This window comes from Arvicola amphibius, chromosome 2 (genome assembly GCF_903992535.2).
Source record: "Arvicola amphibius chromosome 2, mArvAmp1.2, whole genome shotgun sequence".
NCBI lineage: Eukaryota > Metazoa > Chordata > Mammalia > Rodentia > Cricetidae > Arvicola > Arvicola amphibius.
This window is the reverse complement of record NC_052048.2, coordinates 79,468,095-79,494,415: the sequence shown is the minus strand read 5'-3', so window position 1 is coordinate 79,494,415 and position 26,321 is coordinate 79,468,095. Positions and strand designations below refer to the sequence as shown.

The 26,321-nt window shown below is 40.4% G+C and overlaps 1 protein-coding gene across 1 annotated transcript; it reads right to left on the bottom strand.

Annotated features, from left to right (window-relative positions):
* Positions 1-419: 419 nt before the first annotated feature.
* Tacstd2 (tumor associated calcium signal transducer 2) lies at positions 420-1,376 on the bottom strand. The gene has a single exon (XM_038317813.1). It carries the CDS (start codon positions 1,374-1,376, stop codon positions 420-422), a length of 957 nt encoding a protein of 318 aa, XP_038173741.1.
* Between the last annotated feature and the right edge of the window lie 24,945 nt (positions 1,377-26,321).

Below are 26,321 nucleotides of genomic sequence, written 5' to 3'. Positions count from 1 at the left end.
GCACAGGCTCAATTAGTGAACTTCTCTTCTTTCTGGGAAGGCAAGGAGCAGACGGATACAAACCCACGACAACAAAAGCACTGCTTTCCCATTTCAACTGATCTAAGTCTTTAGGTGGATTCAAGTCTCTGGGAAACAACTCCGGGCTGCCTGGCACTTGCTTCTTAACTAAGCCACCTAGCCCACCTTCGCTTAAGTTCCTGGTCAGGTTTCTATTGACCGAACAAGGAATTTCAGAAATGCTTCCTTCAAGACCAAAGGCGAGGAGGTGACCTGAACTCAGCATCTAGCGAATTTGTTTGTGAATAGAGAAGGAAGAGGTCAGAACTGGGAGGAAAATTACCTTCTGGCCAAGAATCAACCAACAGGCCAGCCCATTCTGTCTGGGGTGATGCGGAAGTCCAGTACCTGCTAAGCATCTACAAGCTAGGTTCGCTTCTCATCTCCCCCAGCTCCTTTAGCTCCACCTTTCTGTACTTTCCTGACTTTCTCCGATTGGTGATCACCAAGACGACCACGCCAGCCACTAGCGCCAACACAACCACAACAATGACAGCGATGAGACCAGCGGTGAGGCGCTTCATGGAGAACTGGGGGGGCTTCTCGTCCAAGTAGTAGATGAGAGTCCGCTCCACGTGCAGGGGCTCCCCACGCACCTGCACATCCAGGCCGCGGAGACCAGTGAAAAGCGACTCGCCTTTGATGTCCCTCTCGAAGTAGTAGGCGGCGTCAGCGATGTCCACGTCTCCCAGGCTCTTCTGCGATGCGTTCTGCCGCAGCTCTATCTGGATGGTGGGTTCCTCGTAGTGCACTGCTGACAGAAAGTTGGGGCGCAGCTGGTAGCGCTCCTTGAAGAGCCGCCGCAGCTCAGAGTCCAAGTCAGAGTGGTTGAAGGCTCTGTTGGTCCGTCGGTGGCTTAATTCAATGAGGATGTGGTGGGTGCGCACCAGTTCGTCGCAGCGCAGGCTCAGGTCGCCCTTGTCCGTGCGGCGCACACCCACTGAGTTTACACACCAGCACACCGAGGTCTGGTTGCACTGGCGTGCCTTAAAGTGACCTTTGTCGTCGCACTCTGGGTCGTAGAGGCCATCGTTGTCTACGATCGCATGCTCGCTAGGCTTCACCAGGGTGCGGCCGCTCTTCTGGGCGCTCATGCGCGCCTTGAGCAGCAGGCACTTGGAAGTCAGCGTGGAACAGTTGACCAACACCTGTGAGCCAATTGCCCGGCATTGGCAGACGCCACCTGGGCTCTCAGAGCGGCAGACGGTCATCTTGTTGGTGGGACACTTACAGTCGGTCTGTGCCACGCAAAAGCGGGTCACCACCGCCAGCAGCAGCAGTAGTAGCAGAGGCGCTAACTCCGAGCCCCTAGCCATGGTGGGGTGGAGGAGAGCTTACTTACAACTACTGACCAGGAGCCGGGATTCTGAAGGATCAGACAGGGTAGGACGCTGCCGGCGATTGCTGCCGGGCCGCTCCCTCACGCTCTTTTATCCTCAGGGACCTGCAGGACTGGTTAGCCAGTGACTCACCCAGTGGAATCTGGGTGGAGCTCCCCATTCCCAGGTCCCACGAAGGAAGCCTCCAAAGATAGGATCAGGCAGGGGAGGCTGCTCCTGCCATCTGCTGACCAAAAGTCCACAGAGGAAACCAGTACTTACCTGGCCCCACCCTGGAGACGCTGCCCTCTTTACGTCTCCAAACCAGGGGGTCGCATCTCTCTTAGTGCAGCCTCCTGAGTTCCTCTAAACGCCCGAGCTACTGAACTCCACGCCCATCGCCCATCTCATTCCAGGTCCCATAATCGCATACCTCCTTTTTTTCTCTCTCAACTCCTATCTTCAGTCTCTTTGCTTTGCTTCCCTCTCTTCTTGCTCCAGGACACCTCATTACACATTTAGGCAGTTCCTTCATTCTTTCTCTGGTCACCAACTTTAGTGCAACCTCACGGGATACAAGCAGTACTGTCAGTAAATCCTATTCTAGGAGGGATGATGCAGATGAGGCAAGGAGACCTGAAGTCACCCAGCCACTGATTTCCCAGGATTGCTACCTGTAAATGAATATTTATGAAAACAAAGTGGTACAGAATATGAAGACAGGCTAGTGAAACAATTCTATTACCACATCACCTGCAGAATCTAGCTGTCCTGGTTGGTGTGCCAAGTATTAAAAGTTCTTGTGAACGCACATGTGTGCCTATCCTTGTTAAACATAAGTGAAAAGAAACAATTTTTTTGTAGATTCAGTAAGGCCACTAGCAGAGATTCTGTACAATTTGATTTTCTTTCTCGGTAATCAATGGAGGTGGCTGGACCACTAAGTATAATGAGAGAATGGAGCCCGTGAGAAACTGTGCCTCTTTAATGGGACGGAGGGGCGGCAATCTCTTGTAGAATCTAGAGAAAGTCCACCATTCCAAGCTGTGGTAAAATTAACAATAATTAACAAACTATAATTATTCTCAGATCCACCTTCAAAACACGTTTTATATATCAGCATTTAATGTGTGTCAGTAGTATACTGTACAAGGGTGTTGTTTGACTCATGGACGCTAGCCAGGTCTCTGCACCATTAATTTTCAAGCAATTCCCAAGGCAGACAGATGCAAACCTATTATTTTGTCTTTATAGACAGAGGAAGTAGAGACACGAGGGACAACTTCTTACCTAGTAGCACCAAGAGATTTGGGGACACACCCCTGATTTCTACCCCCACCATCTCTTTAGGGTTCTTGAACAACTAGCCTAGCCTGTCCAACCTCCACCCACCCTGCTGCAGAGAAAGATCTAAAGCACAGATCTGTGCACATTTTCTCTCTGTTGAGAATACTGTGGTGTGTGTGTGTGTGTGTGTGTGTGTGTGTGTGTATGTAGACAGGGGAAGAGAGAAACATCTTGGCTTTAAGGATAAAGTTCATACTTTATTAATTGGTGCATAGCGTCAGCGGTTGCCATAGTTCCATCGTCATGGATTCTGTCAACTTCCTAGACTCCCACATGTTCTCAAGTCTTTGCAGAGCCATGTACCTGGAGTTTCCTCTTCTTCAACTGGTGCTGGTATATAACTGTGATTTTCTACTCTCAATCACTGTTTAATTTCTGGAAGCCTTTCGTGATACACCCTTCCCTGATCCACTCAGAAAAGCACCTCTTCTCTGTACTCCCTTATCTCTTTTGCATCCTAGAATTAGTAAAAGCCACTCTTCCTGGGTTTCTTTTGTCCATCTGTAAAATGAATACATCAGAGGCTCTGTTTCTTAGGTTATTTATTCTGAGAATCAAACTAAACAAACAAGACAGTAGATGGTAAAGCTTTGCAGCTTTAAGACAATGTTATATTCCATTAAAAAATTAGCCTGTCTTCTCACTTTTTTCAGTGATTGGCTGAGTGGCCATAATTTACTATAACTGGCAAACCTTCTTTTATTTTCTTCTTTTAAAAATATTTGTTTGTTTGTTTTTTTATATATTTGAGACAGGGTTTCTTTGTATAGACTTGGCTACCTTAGAACTCTTTCTGTAGATCAGGCTGGCCTTAGACTCAGAGATCTGCCTGCTTTTGTCTCCCAAGTGCTGGAATTAAAGGCATGTGCCACCTGATTCTTCTGAGTCCCAGGCCAAATGGAAGAAAGGTAATGGGGAGGGGCTCTCAGTGCTGAAGAACATAGGTGATGTGTTGACTACTTAGTTAACTAAGCCAAGAATAGGATTTTGTTATGTTCTGGGAGAACTGGAGGAGTAGGTGCCCAAGTCTGGTATCCTCTTAGGGATGATGGAGTGAACAAGGGTGACCTCCAGATCCCCTAACTTCCTTCTTTAATATCTGGTTCTGCCAGGTTTTCCTTAACAGGCACAAACCCACCCATCTAGTTCTGTCTTCCTCTAATTAAAAACAAAATTATGTACTAACTTAATTTTTTGCCTTTTAACTGTAATTTAGAAATACCTAACAAAAGCTTTCCATTATCTGGGGATTGTCGAGTGCTTAAAAGGGACAAAAGTCACATTAATGTACTGTGTCCCTGGCATGTGAGTATATAGGAGGTACTAAGTAATGTGTGTTGGGTTAACTCACAGCGAATTGTGCTCAGAATGTTGGTATGCTTTCTCTGGGGTGTATATATGGACCATTTCAGTGTTTATGAACTGGGAAAGGTAAATATTATCACCTATGACATCCTGGATTACCATCCCTACCTTAGCCCACCTTCCAGATGCCTCGTTTTAAGGAAGGTTAGATACTGGCACCTTGAGAATTGCGTTTACATTTACACATGAACACAAACTTAATTGGCCTTGTGCCTGTAGGGATGAGGGATATGTTCTGATAAAGTGTTAGGGTTTAGGTTTGCGTTTGTGTTAAGGTTAGAATTAGGGTTTGGTTATGATTTGTGAGGTTTAGGATTGAGTTAGGTTTAGTGTTAGGTTATAGTTTCTGTTTGGTGGTTAAGATATGGGTTAGGATTAAATTTGGTGGTAGAGTTCATGTTACTGTTACAGTTAGGGTTAGAGGTAATGTTTAGGGTTGGTATTAGGTGGTTAGGAATGAAGTTAGGAGTTAGGATTAGGCTTAGTGTTAGGGTAAAGTTTATTGTTAGTGTTGACTTACAGTTGGGATGAAGTTCACTTTAGAATTACGGTAAGAAGGTTAGGGTTAGGCTTTCAGTTTTTAGGTTTATTGTAGATTATGGTTAGGAATAGAGAATAGGTTAGGTTTGTGGTTAACATTTGTGTTTTGAGGTTTGGGTTAGGGGTTTGTTTTAATGTTTACTATCACAGTTACTGTTAGGGTTTGCTTAGTTTTGGGTTAGGCCATAATTAGGGTTAGCATTAGAGTTCAGTAATGGTTAGGGTCAAGGTTAGGTTAGGGTTATTTTTAAGGTTAGGAAGTTAGGGTTAGGGATAGTATTCTGAGTTATTGTATGGCTATTGTGGTGGTTGACACTCAGATTATGTTTATGTTTAGTTTTAGTTTTGGTATCAGGTTAGAGTTAGTGCTTGCTTTGGTTTTAATCTTGAAGTGCTAAGGGAGGACAACCTCTACAGTTAATATTAAGTATATAAGTGTTAGGTTCAGGATTATGGTTAGGGTTAATGTTTCCACTAATTAGATATATGGTTATTTCAGGTGTTATTGTGAGGGCAAGTGGTTATGGGTAGGATTTCTGGTTGCCAATTCATTTAGGGTTAGTGTTTGAGTTGGGGTTAAATTCATGGTGAAAGCTAAGATTTGGTTTTGATGTCAATTTAAGTGGGACATTAGTTGTAGGCTTAGAATAAGGTCAATGGTATGGTTAGGATTGGGGTTAGATGTAAACTTACAAATAGAGCCATATGAATATTTAATTTTGGTTTGGAATTATGGTTAGAGTCAGAGCTAAGTTTAGGCTTAGGACTCAGGAAAGAGTTTAGTCTAGTGCTAATGTTAAAAATTGCTTTGTGGTTAGTTTTAGTCTTAATTTTGTGGTTCAGGCAGATGTAGAGTAGGTTTAATGTTTTGGTTTTGGTCTGATTAAGATTAGTGTATGGTTATGCTTAGGGATATCGTTAGTGTTAGGGTTAGACAGAGTTAGGCTACTGCTAGGGTAAGGGTAGAGTCAGAGCAGAAGCAAGTTTATGTCTAAGATTATTAGAGTTTGAAATATTGTTTGAGTTATAGTCAAGCCTGGGTTAGTATTATATGACTAGGGACTGTTTCAGTTATATTTCTAAAATTAATGATAGAGTTGGAAATAGGGTTAAAATTAAGATCAGTGTTACATTATTATTAAGTTTAGTGTTTGTCCTGTGATTAGGTTAGAGCTAAGTTTAGGTTTATGGTTCAGACTCCTAGGAGAGCCATTGTTAGGATTATCATTGGGGATAGTTTAGGGCTTGCTATGAATTTCTTCAAAAGCTACAAATATTGTTAGGACAAGAATAAAGGTTAGTTTTAAGCCTACTTTTTAGGTATTTTGCTTGAGGTAGTGTTACAATTCTATTTAGGGCTAGCAATAGGCTTAGGGCAAAAGTTTAGTTTTTTGAAGGCTCAGGTAAGTACTAGGATTGGGTTACTATTCTACTTATGTCTAGGATAGAACTAGTTTTAGGTTTGTGGTTAGGGATAGAGCTACAACTTGGGTTGGAGATAATGTTGGGGCTTGTGTTAAAAATAATGTTAGGTTTAAAATCTGGCTCGGTTAGATGTCAGGTCAAGGGTAGTGTTAGGACTAGGTTTAGGGTTAGTCTTAGAGTTAAGACTATGGTTAGAGGCAGTATTTGGGTTAGGTATAAAGCTTTATTAAGTTTGAGGGATAAAGTTAGTCATAAGTTTAGGGCATAACATTTATTCAATGTTATGGCTAATGCTTGATTTAGTGGTTTGATTACCTTAGAGGCAGGTTAAAGGTTTGATTTAGGGCTTGGAAATAGCGGTAGTGCTGTTATTTCTAAGGTTATTTCTAAGAGTTAGAGGAGGCTTAGTGTTAAGATAGGGCTATATTTGTTGTGTTAGTGTTGATCCTGGGGTTAATTTTACGTGTAAAGTTATGTTTAGGGTAAGATTTGATGGCAGAGCCAAGGTTAGAATTATGAATAGGGTCCAGTCAAAGTTTGATGCTACGTTCCTTTTTGAAGGTAGACGTAGAATTGGTAATTGGATCAATGATAATTATAGACCTAATTTTAGGGTCCAGGATCAAAGTAGGGTTACAATTTCACTTAATTCTTGGAATTTATTTAGGGCTAATGTTTTTTAAGTGTAGGGTTAGAGTTAGGTTTAAGGCTAGTATTCAGATTAGGTCTAGGGTTAGAGCTAGTTTTAAGTTTAGTTTTATGGCTAGTGTTGGATATGAGTTCGGGCTAGGGATAGAATTAGGGCTACATTTTTTGTTAGTTTTAGGGTTAAGATGAGTATTAGAATGTATTTAACGTTAGGCTTAGGGCAGGTATATAGTTAGTGTAGGAGGAATAGTTGGAGCTAGCGTAGAAGTTATTGAAGACTTAGTTTTAGGTACAGACTTAAGGGAAGGTTACAGTTTTGTTTAGGGTCAGGAATACATATAGAGCTAGTGTTTAAACTAGAGTTAAGTTTAGTGTAAAAGGTATGATTTGGGAAAATATTTATGTATAGGCTTGAAATTAGTGTTAGATCTGAGTTTAGTGCTACTAAATTTAAGTCTATTACTAGACTTGCAAGTATATAGAGGGTTAAGGTTAGTATTAGGGGTCCAGTAGGGTTAGATTTATATTTAAAACTAGTGTCAGAGCCAATGTTTAAAATTGGTGTAGATTTTTTTTTAATGTCATGGTGAAGATTTTGGTTAGAATAGTGTGGTAGTTGAATGTAATTGGTCTCCATAATCTTTTAAAGCATGGCACTATTAGGACATGTGGCTTTGTTCAAGTGATTATAGCCTTGTTTGAACACCACATCTGCCTGCATACCATCATGTTCCCCATCATGATGATAATGGAATGAACTTCTCACTCTCTTTAAGCAAGCCTCCCCAATTAAATGTTTTCTTTAGAAGAGTTTCCATGGTCATGATGTCTCTTCACAGCAATAGAAACCTTAACTAAGACCGATAGGGTTAGATTTAAGTTATGATTATGGTTCAGTGCTAGGGTTAGGTTTTTTATGACTAGTAATGTAATTACTTTTAGATATAGGCTCAGGGTATGGTTAGAGCTAGGGTGAATTTAGACATAAACTTTTAAATAGAGCTACGTTAAGGTTAAATTTAGGGTTTGATTTATGTCTAGGGTCGGAGCTGGTGTTAGGCTTAGGGATCCAGTAGGGATAGAGCTTAATGTAGCACTAGAGTAAGGAGTACTGTTAGGGTTAGAAATAGGTTTACGGTTAGTTTTTGTTTATGACTAGGATCTGTTTAGGATTATATCAGAGTTAGGGTTGGGGCTAGAGACATTATTAGTTATACTTTTTAGATTAATGTTTGAGGTAAGGCAGTTTCAGGGTTGTACTTAGGTCTGGGTTAGTACTTGTAGGGCCATTTGCAGTATTAGGCATATATCTAAGATTAATGTGAGATTTAGAGATAGATAAGGTTTAGGTTAAGTTTAGGGACAGTATTGTTGTTATTTCTAAGTTAATGGTGAGTGCTAGGGTTTGGGTTAATATTCAAATTAGTCTAAGGCTGGAGCTAGTATTATGTTTTGAGTTAGTCTAGACAGTGTTGTGATTTTGGTTAGAGTTTAGGGCTAGATTTAGGGTTAGTTTGGGCGTATGACTAGAATTGAAGGCAGTGCCTGGATTAAATGTAGAAGTTTTTATTTTTAGTGCTAAGGTTAAGGTTAGGAATGGGTTAGGACAATGTTTAAGTTATTGTTATAATTAGTGCCAGGTTTAGGGTTTTGATTAGTGCTGGGGTTTAGGATAGTGGTATGGTTAGGATTTTAAGTGTAGCCAAATGTAGGAATAGCGTGTTAGGCTAGGATAAGGGTTAGATGTAAATTCATAAATAAAGCTGTGAGGGCTAAATTTAGAGTAGGATTATGGTTAGGGTTGGTTCCAGTATCAGGCACAGGACACAGAGTAGGGATAGAGCTACTTGGTGTATCATTAGGGTGAGGCATATAGTTAGTGTTAGAGTTAGACCAATTTATTTTTTATTGTTTGTGTTAGATGTATTGTTCGGTTAGTGTCTGATTAGAGCTCCTGTTGTATTAGGACTAGAGTAGTTCAGGTTAGTGTTATGACTCAGGTTAGCCTTGGGTCTAGAGACAGTCTTAGGTTGATTTCTGAGATTAATGTGAGTGTTAGAGTTATGATCATGTTTAGGCCAGGATTTGTGTAGAGCAAGGAACAGTTTAGGTATATGTCTAAGATTAATGGAAGACTTAGAGGAGGGTTAAGGTTAGGGCTAAGGACAGTATTGCTGCCATTTCTAAGGTTTATGTTACAGTTAGGTATAGGCGTAAGACTAAAGCTTGGCTACATTTATTATTAGGGTTACTGTTAGTCCTGAGGTTAGTTTGAGACCTAGGTTTAGGTTTAGATTTGTGATTAGGGTTGGGTTTGTAGGTAGTGTTAGGCAGAGCTTTATATATTCTTATACAAAGGGCTATAAATAGTCTTAGAACTTGGCTTAAAGTTAGTTTTAGGCAGTTTAAGGAAGGGTTACAATTCCACTGAGGGCTACTCTTTGAGCTAGGGTTCAGCATAGGGCAAGAACTAGAGTTGGGATGCTATTTTAAGTTAAGTCTACTGTTAGGTTTAGGGTTAGGGTCATGACTAATGCTAACATTAGGATTATAGATAGGGTCAGAAATAGGCCTAGAGGGTGCAGTGGAGTTCCATCTGGACTGCCTTCCCTAGTGTATTCAGGTGTCCTGCTCCTGTACTAAGGCCATCCACCCAAAGTGGTCAGACTCTGGCCTCCAGGCAGGTCTGAGGATTCCTGCAAGGGAGTGCAGGCTCCTTCAGATTGTGCCGCAAGAACTAGCTCCTGCTCTGGCACTGAGGAAATCCAACCAGATTCAGTCACAGCAAAGATTGGTCTAAGACACCAAGCACCTCCCGGCTCCATTTGAAGGAAGAGATGGGCAGGCGCCAATGCAAGAACTCTTCCAACAACATGAAAGGCAACATGACATCACCAGAATACAGACATCCCGAAACAACAAGAATTGAACACCCTACTCCAGAAGATATAGAAGAAACCGACCTTAAACAGTACTTTATGAAAATAATAGAGGACCTTAAACAGGAGGTAAAAAACTGCCATAAAGAAATGGAGATGACAAACAAAAGGTAGATGAAATAAAAAAAAATCTCTCAAAGATACCCAAGAAAAACAAGAAAAAGAAGAAAAAGAAATCAAACAGGTAAGGGAAACAGTACAAGACCTGATGAATGAGATGGAGGTAATGAAGAAAACACAATCTGAGGGACGACTGGAAATGGAAACTCTGAGTAAACGAACAGAAACTTCAGAGACAAGTATTTCCAACTGAATAAAAGAGATGGAAGAAAGAATCTCAGACTCTGAAGATACTATAGAGGAAATAAATTCACAGATTAAAGAACAAAACAAGTCTAACAAATTCTTAACACAAAACATCCAGGAAACCTGGGACACCATGAAAAGACCAAACCTAAGAATAATTAGGGTAGAAGAAGGAGAAGAATTACAACTCAAAGGCCCAGAAAACATATTCAACAAAATTATAGAAGAAAACTTCCCCAACCTAAAGAGGATGTTCCTATGAAGGTACAAGAATCCTACAGAACACCAAATAGACTGGATCAAAATAAAGCATCGCCATGCCATATAATAATCAAAACACAAAACATACAGAATAAAGAACAGATATTAAGAGCTGCAAAGGAAAAAGGTCAAGTAACATATAAAGGGAAATCTATTAGAATTACACCTGATTTCTCAATGGAAACCATGAAAGCCAGAAGAGCTTGGACAGATGTGCTACAGACACTAAGGGAACATGGATGCAAGCCAAGACTACTATACCCAGCAAAGCTTGCATTCACCATCGATGGATAAAACAAGATATTCCAGGACAAAAACAGATTTAAACAATATGCAGCCACAAATCCAGCCTTGCAGAAAGTAATAGAAGGAAAATCACAAACCAAGGAGTCCAACAATGCCCACAATAACTCAGACATCTAGTGACCTTTCACCAGCACAACTCAAAGAAGGGTAACACACAAACTCTACTACCAGAAAAAAAATGACTGGAGTTAACAACCACTGGTCATTAATATCACTTAATATCAATGGACTCAATTCACCTATAAAAAAGGCACAGGCTAAGAGATTGGATACGAAAACAGGATCCAACATTCTGCTGTTTACAAGAAACACACCTCAACCACAAAGACAGACACCTACTCAGAGTAAAGGGTTGGGAAAAGGTTTATCAAGCAAATGGCCCTAAGAAACAAGTGGGTGTGGCCATACTAATTTCCAACAAAGTTGACTTCAAACTAAAATCAATCAGAAGAGATGGAAAGGGACATTTTATACTCATAACAGGAAAAATCCATCAGAATGAAGTCTCAATCCTGAATATCTATGCTCCTAATATAAAAGCACCCACTTATGTAAAGGAAAAATTACTAGAACTCAAGGCAGCCTTCAAACCACGCACATTAATAGTAGGAGACTTCAACACTCCTCTCTCACCAATGGACAGGTCAATCAGACAGAAACCTAACAGAGCATTAAGAGACTTAATGGAGGTAATGAACTAAATGGACTTAACAGACATCTATAGAACATTCCACCCAAATAGAAAAGAACATACCTTCTTCTCTGCGGCTCATGGAACCTTTTCGAAAATTGACCACATACTCAGTAACAAAGCAAACATCCACAGTTATAAAAAAAATTAGTAACCACCTGTGTCTTATCGCATCACCATGGATTAAAATTAGAATTCAACAACAACGCTACCCCCAGAAAGCCTACCAACTCATGGAAACTGAACAGTCAACTACTGAACCACACCTGGGTCAAGGAGGAAATAAAGAAAGAAATTAAAGTCTTTCTTGAATTTAATGAAAACAAAGACACAACATACTCAAACCTATGGGACACAATGAAAGCAGTGCTAAGAGGAAAGTTCATAGCACTAAGTGCCCACTTAAGAAAATGGAGAAAATACTCATTGAAGACTTAACAACACACCTAAAAGCTCTAGAAAAAAAGAAGCAGACACCTAGGAGGAGTAGAAGACTGGAAATAATCAAACTGAGGGCAGAAATCAACAAAATATAAACACAGAAAACAATCCAAAGAATCAATGTAACAAAAAGCTGATTCTTGGAGAAAATCAACAAGATTGACAAACCCCTAGCCAAACTAATCAAACGGCAGAGAGAGAACAAGCAAATTTATAGGATCAGAAATGAAAAGGTGTACATAACCATAGACACAGAGGAAATTCAGAGAATCATTAGCTCTTACTACAAAAGCCTGTATGCCACAAAATTGGAAAATGTAAAAGAAATGGACAGTTTTTTAGATAAGTACCACATAGCAAAGTTAAACCAAGACCAGGTGAAAAATCTAAATAGTCCTGTTAGTCGCGAAGAATTAGAAAGTGTTATCAGAAACCTCCCTACCAAAAAAAGCCCAGGACCAGATGGTTTCAATGCAGAATTCTACCAGAACTTCCAAGAAGACCTAATACCTAATACCTAATACTCTTCAATATGGTGCTTGAGGTTCTAGCAATAGCATTAAGACAACATAAGGGAATCAAGGGGATACTAATTGGAAAGGAAGTTAAACTTTTGTTATTTGCACATGATATGATAGTGTACATAAGCGACCCCAAAAACTCCACCAAAGAACTCCTATAGCTGATAAACTCCTTCAGTAATGTGGCAGGATAGAAGATCAACTCCAAAAAATCAGTTGCCCTCCTATACACAAAGCATAAGGAAGCAGAGAGGGAAATTAGGGAAGTATCACCTTTCCCTATAGCCACAATAGCATAAAATATCTCGGGGAAACTCTAACCAAGGAAGTGAAAGATCTATTTGACAAGAACTTAATTGTCTGAAGAAAGAAATTGTAGAGGATACCTGAAAATGGAAGGGTCTCCCTTGCTCTTGGATTGGGAGGATTAACATAGTAAAAATGGCAATTCTACCAAAGGCAATCTATAGATTCAATGCACTCCACATCAAGGTCCCAACAAAATTCTTCACAGATCTTCAGAGGACAATAATCAAGTTTATATGGAAAAACAAGAAACCCAGGATAGCCAAAACAATCTTATACAATAAAGGAACTTCTGGAGGCATTACCATCCCTGACTTCAAACTCTATTACAGAGCTACAGTAATGAAAACAGCTTGGTATTTGCATAAAAACAGAGAAGTCGACCAATGGAATCGAATAGAAGACCCGGATCTTAACCCACAAACCTATGAACACCTGATTTTCGAATAAGGTGCTAAAAGTACACAATGGAAGAAAGAGGGCATCTTCAACAAATGGTGCTGGCATAACTGGATGTCAACCTGTAGAAGAATGAAAGTAGATCCATATCTATCATCATGCACAAAACTCAAGTCCAAATGGATTAAAGACCTCAATATTAAGCGGAACACACTGAGCCTGGTAAAGGAGAAAGTGGGAAGTACTCTACAACAAATGGGCACAGGAGACCGTTTCCTACGTATAACCCCAGCAACACAGACATTAAGGGCAACATTGAATAAATGGGACCTCCTGAAGCTGAGCAGCTTCTGTAAAGCAAAGGACACTGTCACTAAGATAAAAAGGCAGCCCACTGACTGGGAAAAGATTTTCACCAACCTTGCAACTGACAAAGGTCTGATCTCTAAAATATAAGAACTATAAAATAAGGAACTCAAGAGACTAGACTTCAAATTGCTAATTAACCCATTTAAAAAATGGGGCTCTGAACTGAACAGAGAATTCTCAACAGAAGAAATCCAGATGGCCAAAAGACACTTAGGGTCATGTTCAACCTCCTTAGCTATCAGGGAAATGCAAATCAAAACAACTTTGAGATACCATCTTACACCTATTAGATTGGCTAAAATCAAAAACACCAATGATTACCTTTGCTGGAGAGGTTGTGAGGTAAGCGGTACACTCATCCATTGCTGGTGGGAATGCACACTTGTGCAACCACTTTGAAAAGCAGTGTGGCGGTTTCTCAGGAAATTCTGGATCAACCTACCCCAGGACCCAACAATTCCAATCTTGGGAATATACCCAAGAGATGCCCAATCATACTACAAAAACATTTGTTCAACTATGTTCATAGCAGCATTATTTGTAATAGCCAGAATCTGGAAACAACCTAGATGCCCTTCAGTGGAAGAATGGATGAAGAAACTGTGGAATATATACATATTAGAGTACTACTCAGCGATAAAAAACAATGACGTCTTGAATTTTGCATGCAAATGGATGGAAATAGAAAACACTATTCTGAGTGAGGTAACCCAGACCCAAAAAGATGAACATGGGATGTACTCACTCAGAATCGGTTTTTAGCCATAAATAAAGGACATCGAGCCTATAATTTGTGATCCTTGAGAAAACAATAAGAAGGTGAAACCAAAGAAAGACATATAGTTATCTTCCTGGATATTGGAAGCAGACAAGTTTGCCGTGCAAAAATTGGGATCTTGGGGGTGGGGTGGGATGGGGGAATGGGGGATGGGGAGAGCAAAGCGTGAAGGGGAGGATAGGGAGAGCTTGGGGGAATGGGATGCTTGGGATATAGGAAGGGTGGATATGGGAGCAGGGAAGCATATATCCTAATTAAGGGAGCCCTCTTAGGATTATTAAGAGACTTGACTCTAGAGGGGTTCCCAGGTATCCAGTGAGAAGCCCCCAGCTAGTTCCATGGGCTGCTGAGGAGAGGGAGTCGGAAAAGGCCAGATCCTATAGCCATACTGATGATTATCACCATAGAATCTTCATCTGGCGATGGATGGAGATAAAGACAGAGCCACACATTGTTGCACCGAACTGAGAGCCCAAGGTCCAAAGAGGAGCAGAAGGAAGGAAAACATGATCAAGGAATTCTGGACTGCGAGGAATGCTCCCACCCACTGAGATCGTGGGGCTGATCCATTCAGAGCTTACCAAGCCCAGCTGGACTGGGACTGAAAAAGCATCAGATAAAACTGGTCTCCCTGAACATGGCAGACAATGAGGGCTGCTGAGAAGCCAAGGACAATGACACTGGATTTGGACCCTAGTACACATACTGGCTTTGGGGGTCCTGGCCTGTTTGGATGCTCACCTTCCTAGACCTGGATCGAGGGGGGAGGAACTTCGACTTCCCACAGGGCAGGGAACCCTTCTTGCTCTCTGGACAGGAGAAGGAGGAGGAGTGGAGGAAGGAGGGGGTAAATGGGAGGTGGGGAGGAGGCAGAAATTTTTAATAAAAAAAAGAAATAGGCCTAGAATTAAGGCTATGTTTAGGATAATCTTAAGGTTAGAGACAGTGTTTTTGTTAGGTGTAAATTTTTTTTAGTGTTAGGTTTAAGGTTTATGGGTAGCATTAGAACTAATTTTAGGTAATGGTGGTCGTTAATGTTAGCATTTGAGATAAGATTAGAGATAGGGTTGGCGTCAAATATAGGACTGCATTTATGTTTGGTTGTATGTTAGAGTAGTGCTAGAGCAAGCTTTAGGATTAGGGTATAGTCTAACTTTACTACTGAGCTTTGTTCCTATTTCATTTAGTGTTGGGGTTATTGCCAGGGTCGGATCTAGGAATGACTCAGGTTTGATAGGACTTAGTTTTGCATTTCATCCAGGGGTACATTTAGTGTTAAAAATTGAATTTTGGCTAGTTTTAGTATTTGGACAAGATGGAGGGTTAAGGTTAGGATTTGGTTTAGGATTTGATTAGAATTATTTCATATTAAGACTAGGGTTAGGGTTAGCATTGGGATTAGAAAGAGTTGTATTAAGGTTAGGCTATTGTAAGAAAAGGTTAAGTTTAGTTAGGGTAACAGCCAGAGTTAGTGTTATTTCTAGAGATACATTTATATCTATTCTAAGATTAATGTTAGGGTTAGAATTAGGAATAGGGTTATGGTTAGGTCAGGGTTTGTGTTAGGGAATGGAAGTTTCAGTTATATTTCTAAACTTTGTGTGGGATTTAGAGGTATGGTTAATTTTAGGGTAGGGCTGGGCACAGTATTAGTGTTATTTCTAAGGTTGTAGTTAGATTTAGAGAATGCCTTAGTTTACTGTTACAGTTAATGTTAGTCCTTGGGTTAGCATTATGGCTAGGTTTAAGTTTAGTCTTCATATTAGAGCGAGGGTTAGGATTATGGATAAGGTTAGTTTAGAGTTTGGTATAAAGTTGATGTAAGGTCAGGTCAGCTGTCTCTGTGGGTTTCCCCATCATAATCTTGACACTCCCCCACCCCTCATAATCCCTATGATCCCCATCTTCCCCTTCCCCCTTGCTCCTGCTCACATAATCCCTCCACCCTCTCTTCAACTGGACTCTTGGAACTTGGCCCAGTGCTTGACTGCAGTTTTCTGAATCTCCTTCCATGAATGAAGGCTCTACGAAGACAATTAGGGTAGTTGTCAATCTGATTACAGGGGAAGGTCAGTTCAGACACCTTCTCTACTATTACTAAGAGTCTTAGCTGGCATTATCCTCATGGGTTCCTGGGAGTTTCCCTGGCACCAGGTTCCTCTGTAACCCCACATTGGCCTCCTCTATCAAGACATCTCTCTCATTACGCTCTCCCTCCATCCCACCCCCAACTTGACCATCCTGGTCCCCCCCCCCCCATGTTCCCATTCTTCTCTTCCTTCCTCTCTACTCCCACTTCCCATGCTCAGTTAGCCACGACTGGATCACTAGCATAACAACACTACCTTGGGGAGGCTTATTAGCATATCAAGGCCTGTTTTGGGCTAGGCTTCTTTCTGAGCTGCAGGATGCAAGCACATGGACAGGGACGTACTTGTGCAGAAGTAGAGCAGTGCACAGTGACATTCTATTATTGATGAGTCTCAGTATTTCTTGGAAAATTGGAACACATGGATGTCCATGAACAGCAGTCCACACAGGTGTATTAGTACATGTAGAAAGAAGCACATGTAGAAATTCAAATAAAGGAATATCCATAGATTCAGTATTACACATGTTCTCACAAAGCAGTACACATGGATGTAAGGGTATAGTTGTACGCAGATGTACTATGACAGAAACACAAATGTAATGAGTCCTACAGAAGGACTCATAGATGTACAGCATCATCTTTCATGGAGCTAGACAGTTGCACACAAGGATATACTTGTGCATCACTGCACATGAATGTGCTCGTAGAGCAGTGCACATGCACCTATTGTTAAAGCATTACCCTATTTTATTATACAACAATAGGCAGTCCTTGCCCTAAGGACTTAATGGACTGGCAATGCAGCAGGCAATTTTCTGGCCTATGCAGTGGCAGAAATGGGTCCTTAGGAATAACAATCTAGTGTCTGTTGCTTAGAGAGCATCTTATCAGGGACATAACTGGGGTTATGGCTCAGTGAGAGACAGCATTCTCAGAACGCACAAGGCCCTGGGTTCCAATACTCAGCACCAAATACATAAATAAATAACTAAAAATCAATCTTAACAGCTAATCAAGGAACTAGATTAATGGATCCCAAAGCCCCCCAATCTTGGCTAAATGTTCTTGACTGAAGCAAAGGTTAAATAGTAATTTAAGTAGTTCTTTCAAAATGTTTTCTTAAAAACCATCTCTATTTAAATTTTATTAAATAACTATACTATTTACGTTGATTCAAGTCATTATCTATAAGCACACTAATTGGTTAATTTTTTCTAATATTCTTTTGCATGTCTGTGTAATCCCAGTTTTGAAAAGGCACAGGTAGGAGGATTGAAGGTGTGATGCCTTTCTGGGACCACACAGTGAGACCTATCCCAAATATCAAAAATGTCTACATAATTCTTATGTGTTCTAAATGTAAGAAATGTCATTTATCACATACACAATGCAAAACCACACCTTTTAAAACATGAATTAAGTCAACCCGAAGACTGTGCTCAAACCCTTGGAAACTGGCCTTTCTTTTCTACTTCTGACTTATAGTTAGGTCGCAGCCTGGCCCCTTTTTCTACCAATAATGCCATAAGGGCTTGAGTAACAGCGAAGTTTGTGGGTGATTGCAAGTTAATTTTCTTCATCAGTTCCTTGGAGAAAACCGGGTAGAAACTTCTGCTGAGTTGGATCCTTGACTGTGGTGAGATTGGTACCTGTTGGAGCAGAAACCAAGTTTTGAAGAGGCAATTGGGACAAACAGTTTAATTTTTACCTATACTTTTGGAACAAAAAGATTTAATTTTAGAATGTTCTTTAAAAATCCCTGAGCAAAACGGCAGAAACGCCCCCTGCTGGCTTCCCTGTGTAATCAGCTGCACCGGTAGTTTCGTAGCACTTGGAGCTTATGAGGTCGGCCATCCCGCTGCTGTGTTCAGAAGACCTGGGCTTGCCGGCCTTATGTGCATACCATGTGAATGTTCCAAGGTGTCTGAGTAACAGGAGGGCTGGCGGAAAGAGGAACTCTTTTTCCTGCATCTAAGCACATTAACTGACTCAAGACCAGCAGCCAGGCTACAACACAAACCACAGCCAGAAAAAAAAGTTACTTTGCATAGAAAACAAAACCAGGCTGTGTGGTGGCACAGGTCTTTAATATCAGTACTCACGAGGCAGAGGCAGGTGGGTCTCTGAGAGTTTGAAGCCAGTCTGGTCTCCAGAGTGAGCACCAGGACAGGCTCCAAAGTGACAGAGAAGCCTGTCTTGAAAAGCAAAAACAACAACCAACAACAACAACAACAAAAAAAAACCCAAAACAAAACAAGGAAACCACCACCACCACCACCACCACCAAAACCCCCAAACAAGCAAATAAACAAACCAAAAACAAATCTCTTCAGGGACAGTTTTGATCCCACATATTGTTCTCATCACCAAAACCCAAGTCAAACAAAAACTAAAACTGTGCCATTGTCCGTCACATATGTTCTGATATCAAAACATGACACAAAATGGGAACTGCTAGCTAGGCATTTTCTTTGTAATGAATACTGTATGCACCACGAGTATCACTGATTCACTGGGATGTGTCATGTCAGTCTGGAAATCCCCATGCAGCCATCTTCCAGGTCAAGAAACAGAACATGATCAGTACTTCAGAAGGCTGCTGGGGGGGGGGGGGTTCCTTGAAGCAACTGTGCCTTCAGAAGTTGCCTCTCTCTAATGACTAAAGCTATAAGTTAATTTGGTCTATTTTTAACTTTATACGTCAGTTCAGCAGAAGCACTCATTCATTCTTTAACTTTTGCTGTGTACCAGCTGGAACAGCTTCAGCTTCCAGTTTCTGGAAGGACAGCAGCAAAGGTGTGCGGTTGACTCAGTGGCTAAGCTGGTATCATTTTTCAACCCCCAAAGAGCCAAATATCACCTGAATAAATAGCAATGATGATCAAATCTATTATAGGTTCATTCAACAACATACCTTCGAGCTCTGGAAATTCCCTCTCCTCCGCCCATCACCACCGGGCTCCTGTGCCAGGAACTAACTGTATCACTGACACAAAACACAGACATGTCTGAGAGAAGAGACAGGGCTTGCATGACCATGGTTCTTGTCAGAAGGACTAGACCTGGAGCCGTCACTCTCCCTAAAGGTTAAGAGGGTTCATGAGGACTGCTGCCTGTTCCCCTGATCTTTACTGCCCCAGAGAAACTCTTTTCCACAGCCAGGGCAACCTAAAAGTAGGATTTTGTTCAGGTCTCAACAAAAAAAGATAAAAAATATATGGACTAGCAGTCCCCTCCAACCCTACTTTATTTTATTGTTATAGTTAGTACAGAAATATAGCAAGACAACAAGACACTAGAACTAGTAGAAAATTCCTTAAAATACTGAACTTAGAGATTTCTGAGTTAATAAGAGAAAATTTCCAGGAAACACATGCCTGTTTCTTTTATTCTGTTTATGTCACTTCTGATATGAACAGATATATGTTAATTCTTTATAACATTTTTGTTTTCATTTTTTGTGTATGAGTATTTTGCCTTCATTTATATATGTGCACCAGGTGTGTGCAGTGCCCAAGGAGGTCAGAAGGGGGCATCAAATCCCCTGACACTGGAGTTTCAGACATTTGTGAGCTGCCATATCAATGCTAGAACAGAACTTGGATCCTTTACAAGAGCAGCAAGTGCTCTTAACCACTGAACTAGCTCTCCAGCTTCATATAAGGTATAAATAAAATATTCTTTGAGTACACATAAAGAGCTAAACCATCAATTGTACAAATTTTTATTTTGGGGTGTGTGTGTGTGTGTGCATGCACGCGCATGTATGCACACGTGTGTGTAGTGTTTCTATACCTACTTGAGTCTGTGCACTCATGCACATATGAATGTGGCCAGGTTAGCCAAATAGTGAGCTCCAGGTTCAGTGAGAGACCCTGTCTTAAAAAATAAGGAGGAAAACAATAGCGGAAAAAAACCTTCCTTTTAACCTCTGGTCTACATTCCCTGCCCTTCCCGCCAGCAAATGGCTAAAGAGACTTGGTGTGAGGTGATGCAAAACCTATTCTTACTATTTACCTAAGAAACATACTAAAACAGACAATAAAACAAGCCTTTCAGTTCATCAATCAGCATCAGCACCTCTAACATACTTTTTTTGGTAGCTGTGGCCCTTGCTACTGATGCTCCTAGCTCAGGGAACTAACTGAACTGGTATTGGCACTATCAGACAGATAGCCGTTTAAAACAAGTGGTCCAGCAAGCAATTCAAATTCTTCTTCATCTGTTAAGCATATAGCGTCTTCTGGAGTTAAAATAAATAAATGTCATGTGAATTCAAACATGGTACAGTTCTTGTAAGAATGGTTACTCTACATAGAAAGCTTCGAAGGAGTCTAGAACCAACAAAATGAACTATGGCACCATCTGCTGGAGAATTCAACAAACTGCATTCCTGAGGCATGCAAGACTGAGGGAAGTGGATTTAAATCCACTGAAAGCTATGGCAAGTTACAGTGGATCATGGAGGGGTGAGTCCTACAAGAAACCAGTAACACTCATTTCAAATTTTAAGTTTTTCCTACAATTAGTACAGAAAAACGTTTAATTATTACGCCTTTTCCCCTTTTCCTTTGATTTTTGAGTGTGGACTGCTGTTACCAAGTACTTTAGATGCATTTATTTAGGGGCCTAGTTACTATCAGCATAAACACAAACATTCAAGATGGTGAATTTTAGTAGCAGATGTTAATCAAGGCATAGACATAAAATACATTTGAAATAAAGAAGCTCTCAAAACAACCACCCACCCCTATGCATGTGGCCTCCTCACCAATAGATCCAAGGCTTTTGTCTTGTACCTGCACCAAACATGGAGCATCGTGTTTTCAGACAAAAGTTATACACCCCAAATGCAAATCATTACAATATTGTGAGAGTTCATTAATAAGGCACCAAGAATGAAAGTGTCTTATGTTATATGATAAAAGCAATAAAAACTGCTGTATGTGCATATAGAAAAAAATTGCTGCTTTACAGAAAATATGTGTCATTTCTGGTAACCTAAAATAATCTTTTAAATCAATTTTTTTCTCAAAAAGTTAAAAATTTAACAGTTGACAAAACTAGAGATTAAGTATATAAAGAGTCTTTTTAAAAATAGAAGCTCAATTAAATAGAGCAGCTTATTTTTCATCATTAAAAACATCTTAGTTCAGACTGCCTCTCTCTTCCTGTCCCTGCCAAGCTTGCACCCAGAACCACCCCCCCCCATTCCTCCCATCTTCGGGGCCATAAAATCCCACAGCTAAGCCTGTTTGGGCACTGGGACCGGGTATTGAGTGCACCCAGGCGGGTGGGAGTTCCTTTGTTTCAATAGCCTGCCTGCAGCAAGGTAGGCCCTTTGTCAGCAAACTGCCTGGCCAGCAATGAGACCTGATTGTCTACCAGAAGATCCATCATTCATTGAGGTGAGTGAGTGCCTGAACCATGGCAGCCGCCCAGAGATGGACCACAGACATTCCCCAACCCCCTACACTTCCTGGTCTTACTGCAGGGGTTATTCTCCCCGGATACTGCCTCTCTATTCCTGTCCCATCCCAGCTTGCACCCAGACCTCCCCACTTCATCCTCCCATCTTCGGGGCCATACAATCCCACAGCTCAGCCTGTTTGGGTGCTGGGACCAGGTATTGAGTGCAACCAGGCCGGTGGGAGGTCCTTTGTTTCAATAGCCTGCCTGCAGCAAGGTAGGCCTTTTGCCTGCGAGCTGCCTGGCCAGCAAGGAGAATTGAACTTGTAAAAGAAGACCCATAGGGGATTAGTCAGAGGAAGAGATGGGCAGGCACCAATGCAAGAATTCCTCCAACAATTTGAAAAACAACATGAAAGCACCAGAACCCAGCGAACTTACAACAGGAGGACTTGAACACACTAATCAAGAAGAAGTAGAAAAAATTGACTTTATGAAAGTAATAGAGTCCCTTAAACAGGAGGTGAAAAACTCTCTTAAAGAAATGGATGAGAAGAATAACAAAAAGTTTGAAGAATTGAGTAAATCCATGAACGATATCCTAGGAAACCAAGAAAAAAACAATCAAACAGATAATGGAAACAGTGCAAGACTTGAAAACTGAAATGGAGGCAAGGAAGAAAACACAACCCGAGGGCCAGCTGGATATGGAAAATCTATGTAAATGAACAGAGACTACAGAAACAAGCATAACCAACAGAATACAAGAGATAGAAGAAAGAATCTCAGATTCTGAAGATACCTTAGAGAAAATAAACGCACTGATCAAAGAAAACAGCAAATCCAACAAATTCTCATCAAAAAAATTCAGGAAATCTGGGACACAATAAGAAGACCAAACCTAAGAATAACAAGGGTAGAAGAAGAAGAATTACAGCTAAACGGTCCAGAAAATATATTTAATAAAATTATAGAAGAAAACTTTCCCATCCTAAAGAAAGATATTCCTATGAAGGTTCAAGAAGCTTACAGAACACCAAATAGACTGGATCAAAAAAAATCCCCTTGCCATATTATAATCAAAACACAAAACATACAGAATAAAGAAAGAATATTAAGAGCTGCAAAGGAAAAAGGTCAAGTAACATATAAAGGGAAACCTATCAGACTTACACCTGACTTTTCTATGGAATCCATGAAAGCCAGAAGGTCCTGAATAGATGTTCTGCAGAAACTAAGAGACCATGGATGCAAGCCCAGATTACTATACCCAGCCAAGCTTTCGTTCACTATAAATGGGGAAAACAAAATATTCCAGGATAAAAACAAATTTAAACAATACGTAGCCACAAATCCAGCCTTACAGAAAGTAATAGAAGGAAAATCACAAACCAAGGAGTCCAACAATGCCCACAATAACTCAGACATCTAGCGACCTTTCTCCAGCACACCTCAAAGAAGGTAAACACACAATCTTTACTACCAAAAAAAAATGATGACCGGAGTTAACAACCACTGGTCATTAATATCACTTAATATCAATGGACTCAATTCACCTATAAAAAAGACACAGGCTAAGAGATTGGATACGAAAACAGGATCCAACATTCTGCTGTTTACAAGAAACACACCTCAACCACAAAGGCAGACATCTACTCAGAGTAAAGGGTTAGGAAAAGGTTTATCAAGCAAATGGACCTAAGAAACAAGGGGGAGTGGCCATACTAATTTCTAACAAAGTTGACTTCAAACTAAAATCAATCAGAAGAGATGGAAAGGGATATTTTATACTCATAACAGGAAAAATCCATCAGAATGAAGTCTCAATCCTGAATATCTATACTCCTAATATAAAAGCACCCATTTATGTAAAAGAAAAATTACTAGAACTCAAGGCAGCCTTCAAACCACACACACTAATAGTAGGAGACTTCAACACTCCTCTCTCACCAATGGACAGGTCAATCAGACAGAAACCTAACAGAGAATTAAGAGACTTAATGGAGGTAATGATCCAAATGGACTTAACAGACATCTATAGAACATTCCACCCAAATAGGAAAGAATATACCTTCTTCTCTGCGGCTCAAGGAACCTTTTCAAAAATTGACCACATACTCGGTAACAAAGCAAACTTCCACAGTTATAAAAAAAATTAGTAACCACCTGTGTCTTATCGCATCATCATGGATTAAAATTAGAATTCAACAACAATGCTACCCCCAGAAAGCCTACCAACTCATGGAAACTGAACAGTCAACTACTGAACCACACCTGGGTCAAGGAGGAAATAAAGAAAGAAATTAAAGTCTTTCTTGAATTTAATGAAAACAAAGACACAACATACTCAAACCTATGGGACACAATGAAAACATTGCTAAGAGGAAATTTCATAGCACTAAGTGCCCAGTTTAAAAAAAAACAGAGAAAGCACACATTGGAGACTTAACAGCACACCTGAAAGCTCTAGAAAAAAAGAAGCAGACACCTAGGAGTAGTAGAAGACTGGAAATAATCAAACTCAGGGCGGAAATCAACGAAATATAAACACAGAAAACAATCCAAAGAATCACTGAAACAAAAAGCTGATTTTTGGAGAAAATCAACAAGATTGACAAACCCCTATCCAAACTAATCAAATTCCAGAAAGAGAGAACAAGCAAATTAATAAGATTAGAAATGAAAAGGGGGACATAACCATAGACACAGAGGAAATTCAGAGAATCATTAGATCTTACTACAAAAGCCTTTATGGCACAAAATTGGAAAATGTAAAAGAAATGGGACATTTTTTTAGATAAGTACCATATAATAAAGTTAAACCAGGACCAGGTGAACAATCTAAGTAGTTCCGTTAGTCGTGAAGAATTAGAAACTATTATCAAGAACCTCCCTACCAAAAAAAAAAAAAGCCCAGGACCAAATGGTTTCAATGCAGAATTCTACCAGAACTTCCAAGAAGAACTAATACCTATACTCCTTAAGGTATTTCATAATATAGAAACAGAACAGTCATTGCCAAATTCTTTTTATGAAGCTACAGTTACCCTGATACCTAAACCACACAAAGACTTAACCAAAAAAGAGAATTACAGGCCAATCTCACTCATGAACATTGGTGCAAAAATTCTCAATAAAATACTGGCAAACCGAATCCAAGAACACATTAGAAAAATTATCCACTACGATCAAGTAGGCTTCATCCCAGAGATGCAGGGCTGGTTCAACATACAAAAATCTATCAATGTAATCCATCATATAAATAAACTGAAGGAAAAAACCATATGATCATCTCATTAGATGCTGAAAAAGCATTTGACAAAATTCAACAGCCCTTTATGATAAAGTTCTTGGAGACATTAAGGATACAGGGTCATTCCTAAATATAATAAAGGCTATTTACAGCAAGCCAACAGCTAAAATCAAATTAAACAGAGAGAAACTCAAGGCCATCCCACTAAATTCAGGAACACGACAAGGCTGTCCACTCTCTCCTTATCTCTTCAATATAGTGCTTGAAGTTCCAGCAATAGCAATAAGACAACATAAGGAGATCAAGGGGATTCAAATAGCTAAGGAAGAAGTCAAACTTTTGTATATGCAGGTGATATGATAGTGTACATAAGCGACCCCAAAAACTCCACCAAAGAACTTCTACAGCTGATTAACACCTTTAGTGACATGGCAGGATAGAAGATCAACTCCAAAAAATCAGTTGCCCTCCTATACACAAAGGATAAGGAAGCAGAGAAGGAAATCAGAGAAGCATCACCTTTCACGATAGCCACAAATAGCATAAAATATCTTGGGGTAACTCTAACCAAGGAAGTGAAAGATCTATTTGACAAGAGCTTTAATCTTTGAAGAAAGAAATTGAAGAGTATACCAGAAAATGGAAGGATCTCCCTTGCTCTTGGATTGGGAATATCAACATAGTAAAAATGGCAATTCTACCAAAGGCAATCTATAGATTCATTGCAATCCCCATCAAGGTCCCATCAAAATTCTTCACAGATCTTGAGAGAACAATAATCAAGTTTATATGGAAAAACAAGAAACCCAGGATAACCAAAACAATCTTATACAATAAAGGAACTTCTGGAGGCATTACCATCCCTGACTTCAAACTCTATTACAGAGCTACAGTATTGAAAACAGCTTGGTACTGGCATAAAAACAGAGAAGTCGACCAATGGAATCGAATAGAAGACCCAGATCTTAACCCACAAACCTATGAACACCTGATCTTTGATAAAGGAGCTAAAAGTACACAATGGAAGAAAGAGAGCATCTTCAACAAATGGTGCTGGCATAACTGGATGTCAACCTGTAGAAGAATGAAAGTAGATTCATATCTATCACCATGCACAAAACTCAAGTCCAAATGGATTAAAGACCTCAATATTAATCTGAACACACTGAATCTGATAGAGGAGAAAGTGGGAAATACTCTACAACATATGGGCACAGGAGACCGCTTCCTATGTATAACCCCAGCTGCACAGACATTAAGGGCAACATTGAATGTAACCCCACCAGCGGGGTCAGCTATTCAGGGTCCTCTGCAAGAAACATGGGGGGAGAAAAGAACGAGACCAAGGTAGGTACACTTGTCAAGGTCTCTGTTTATTGAAGCAAGCTTCTGTCTTAAGTAGTTTTTCGGATGTGCTTGGGCTGGGGGGGGGAGGGAAGGAGGGCCTAGGCTGTACTTGGGCATATGGGGAGGGGGGAAACTTGGGCAGAGGGACTCAGCAGCTTTGGCAGTTTTGCAAGGTCAGTGGTTAGAATGTTAGCGAAAA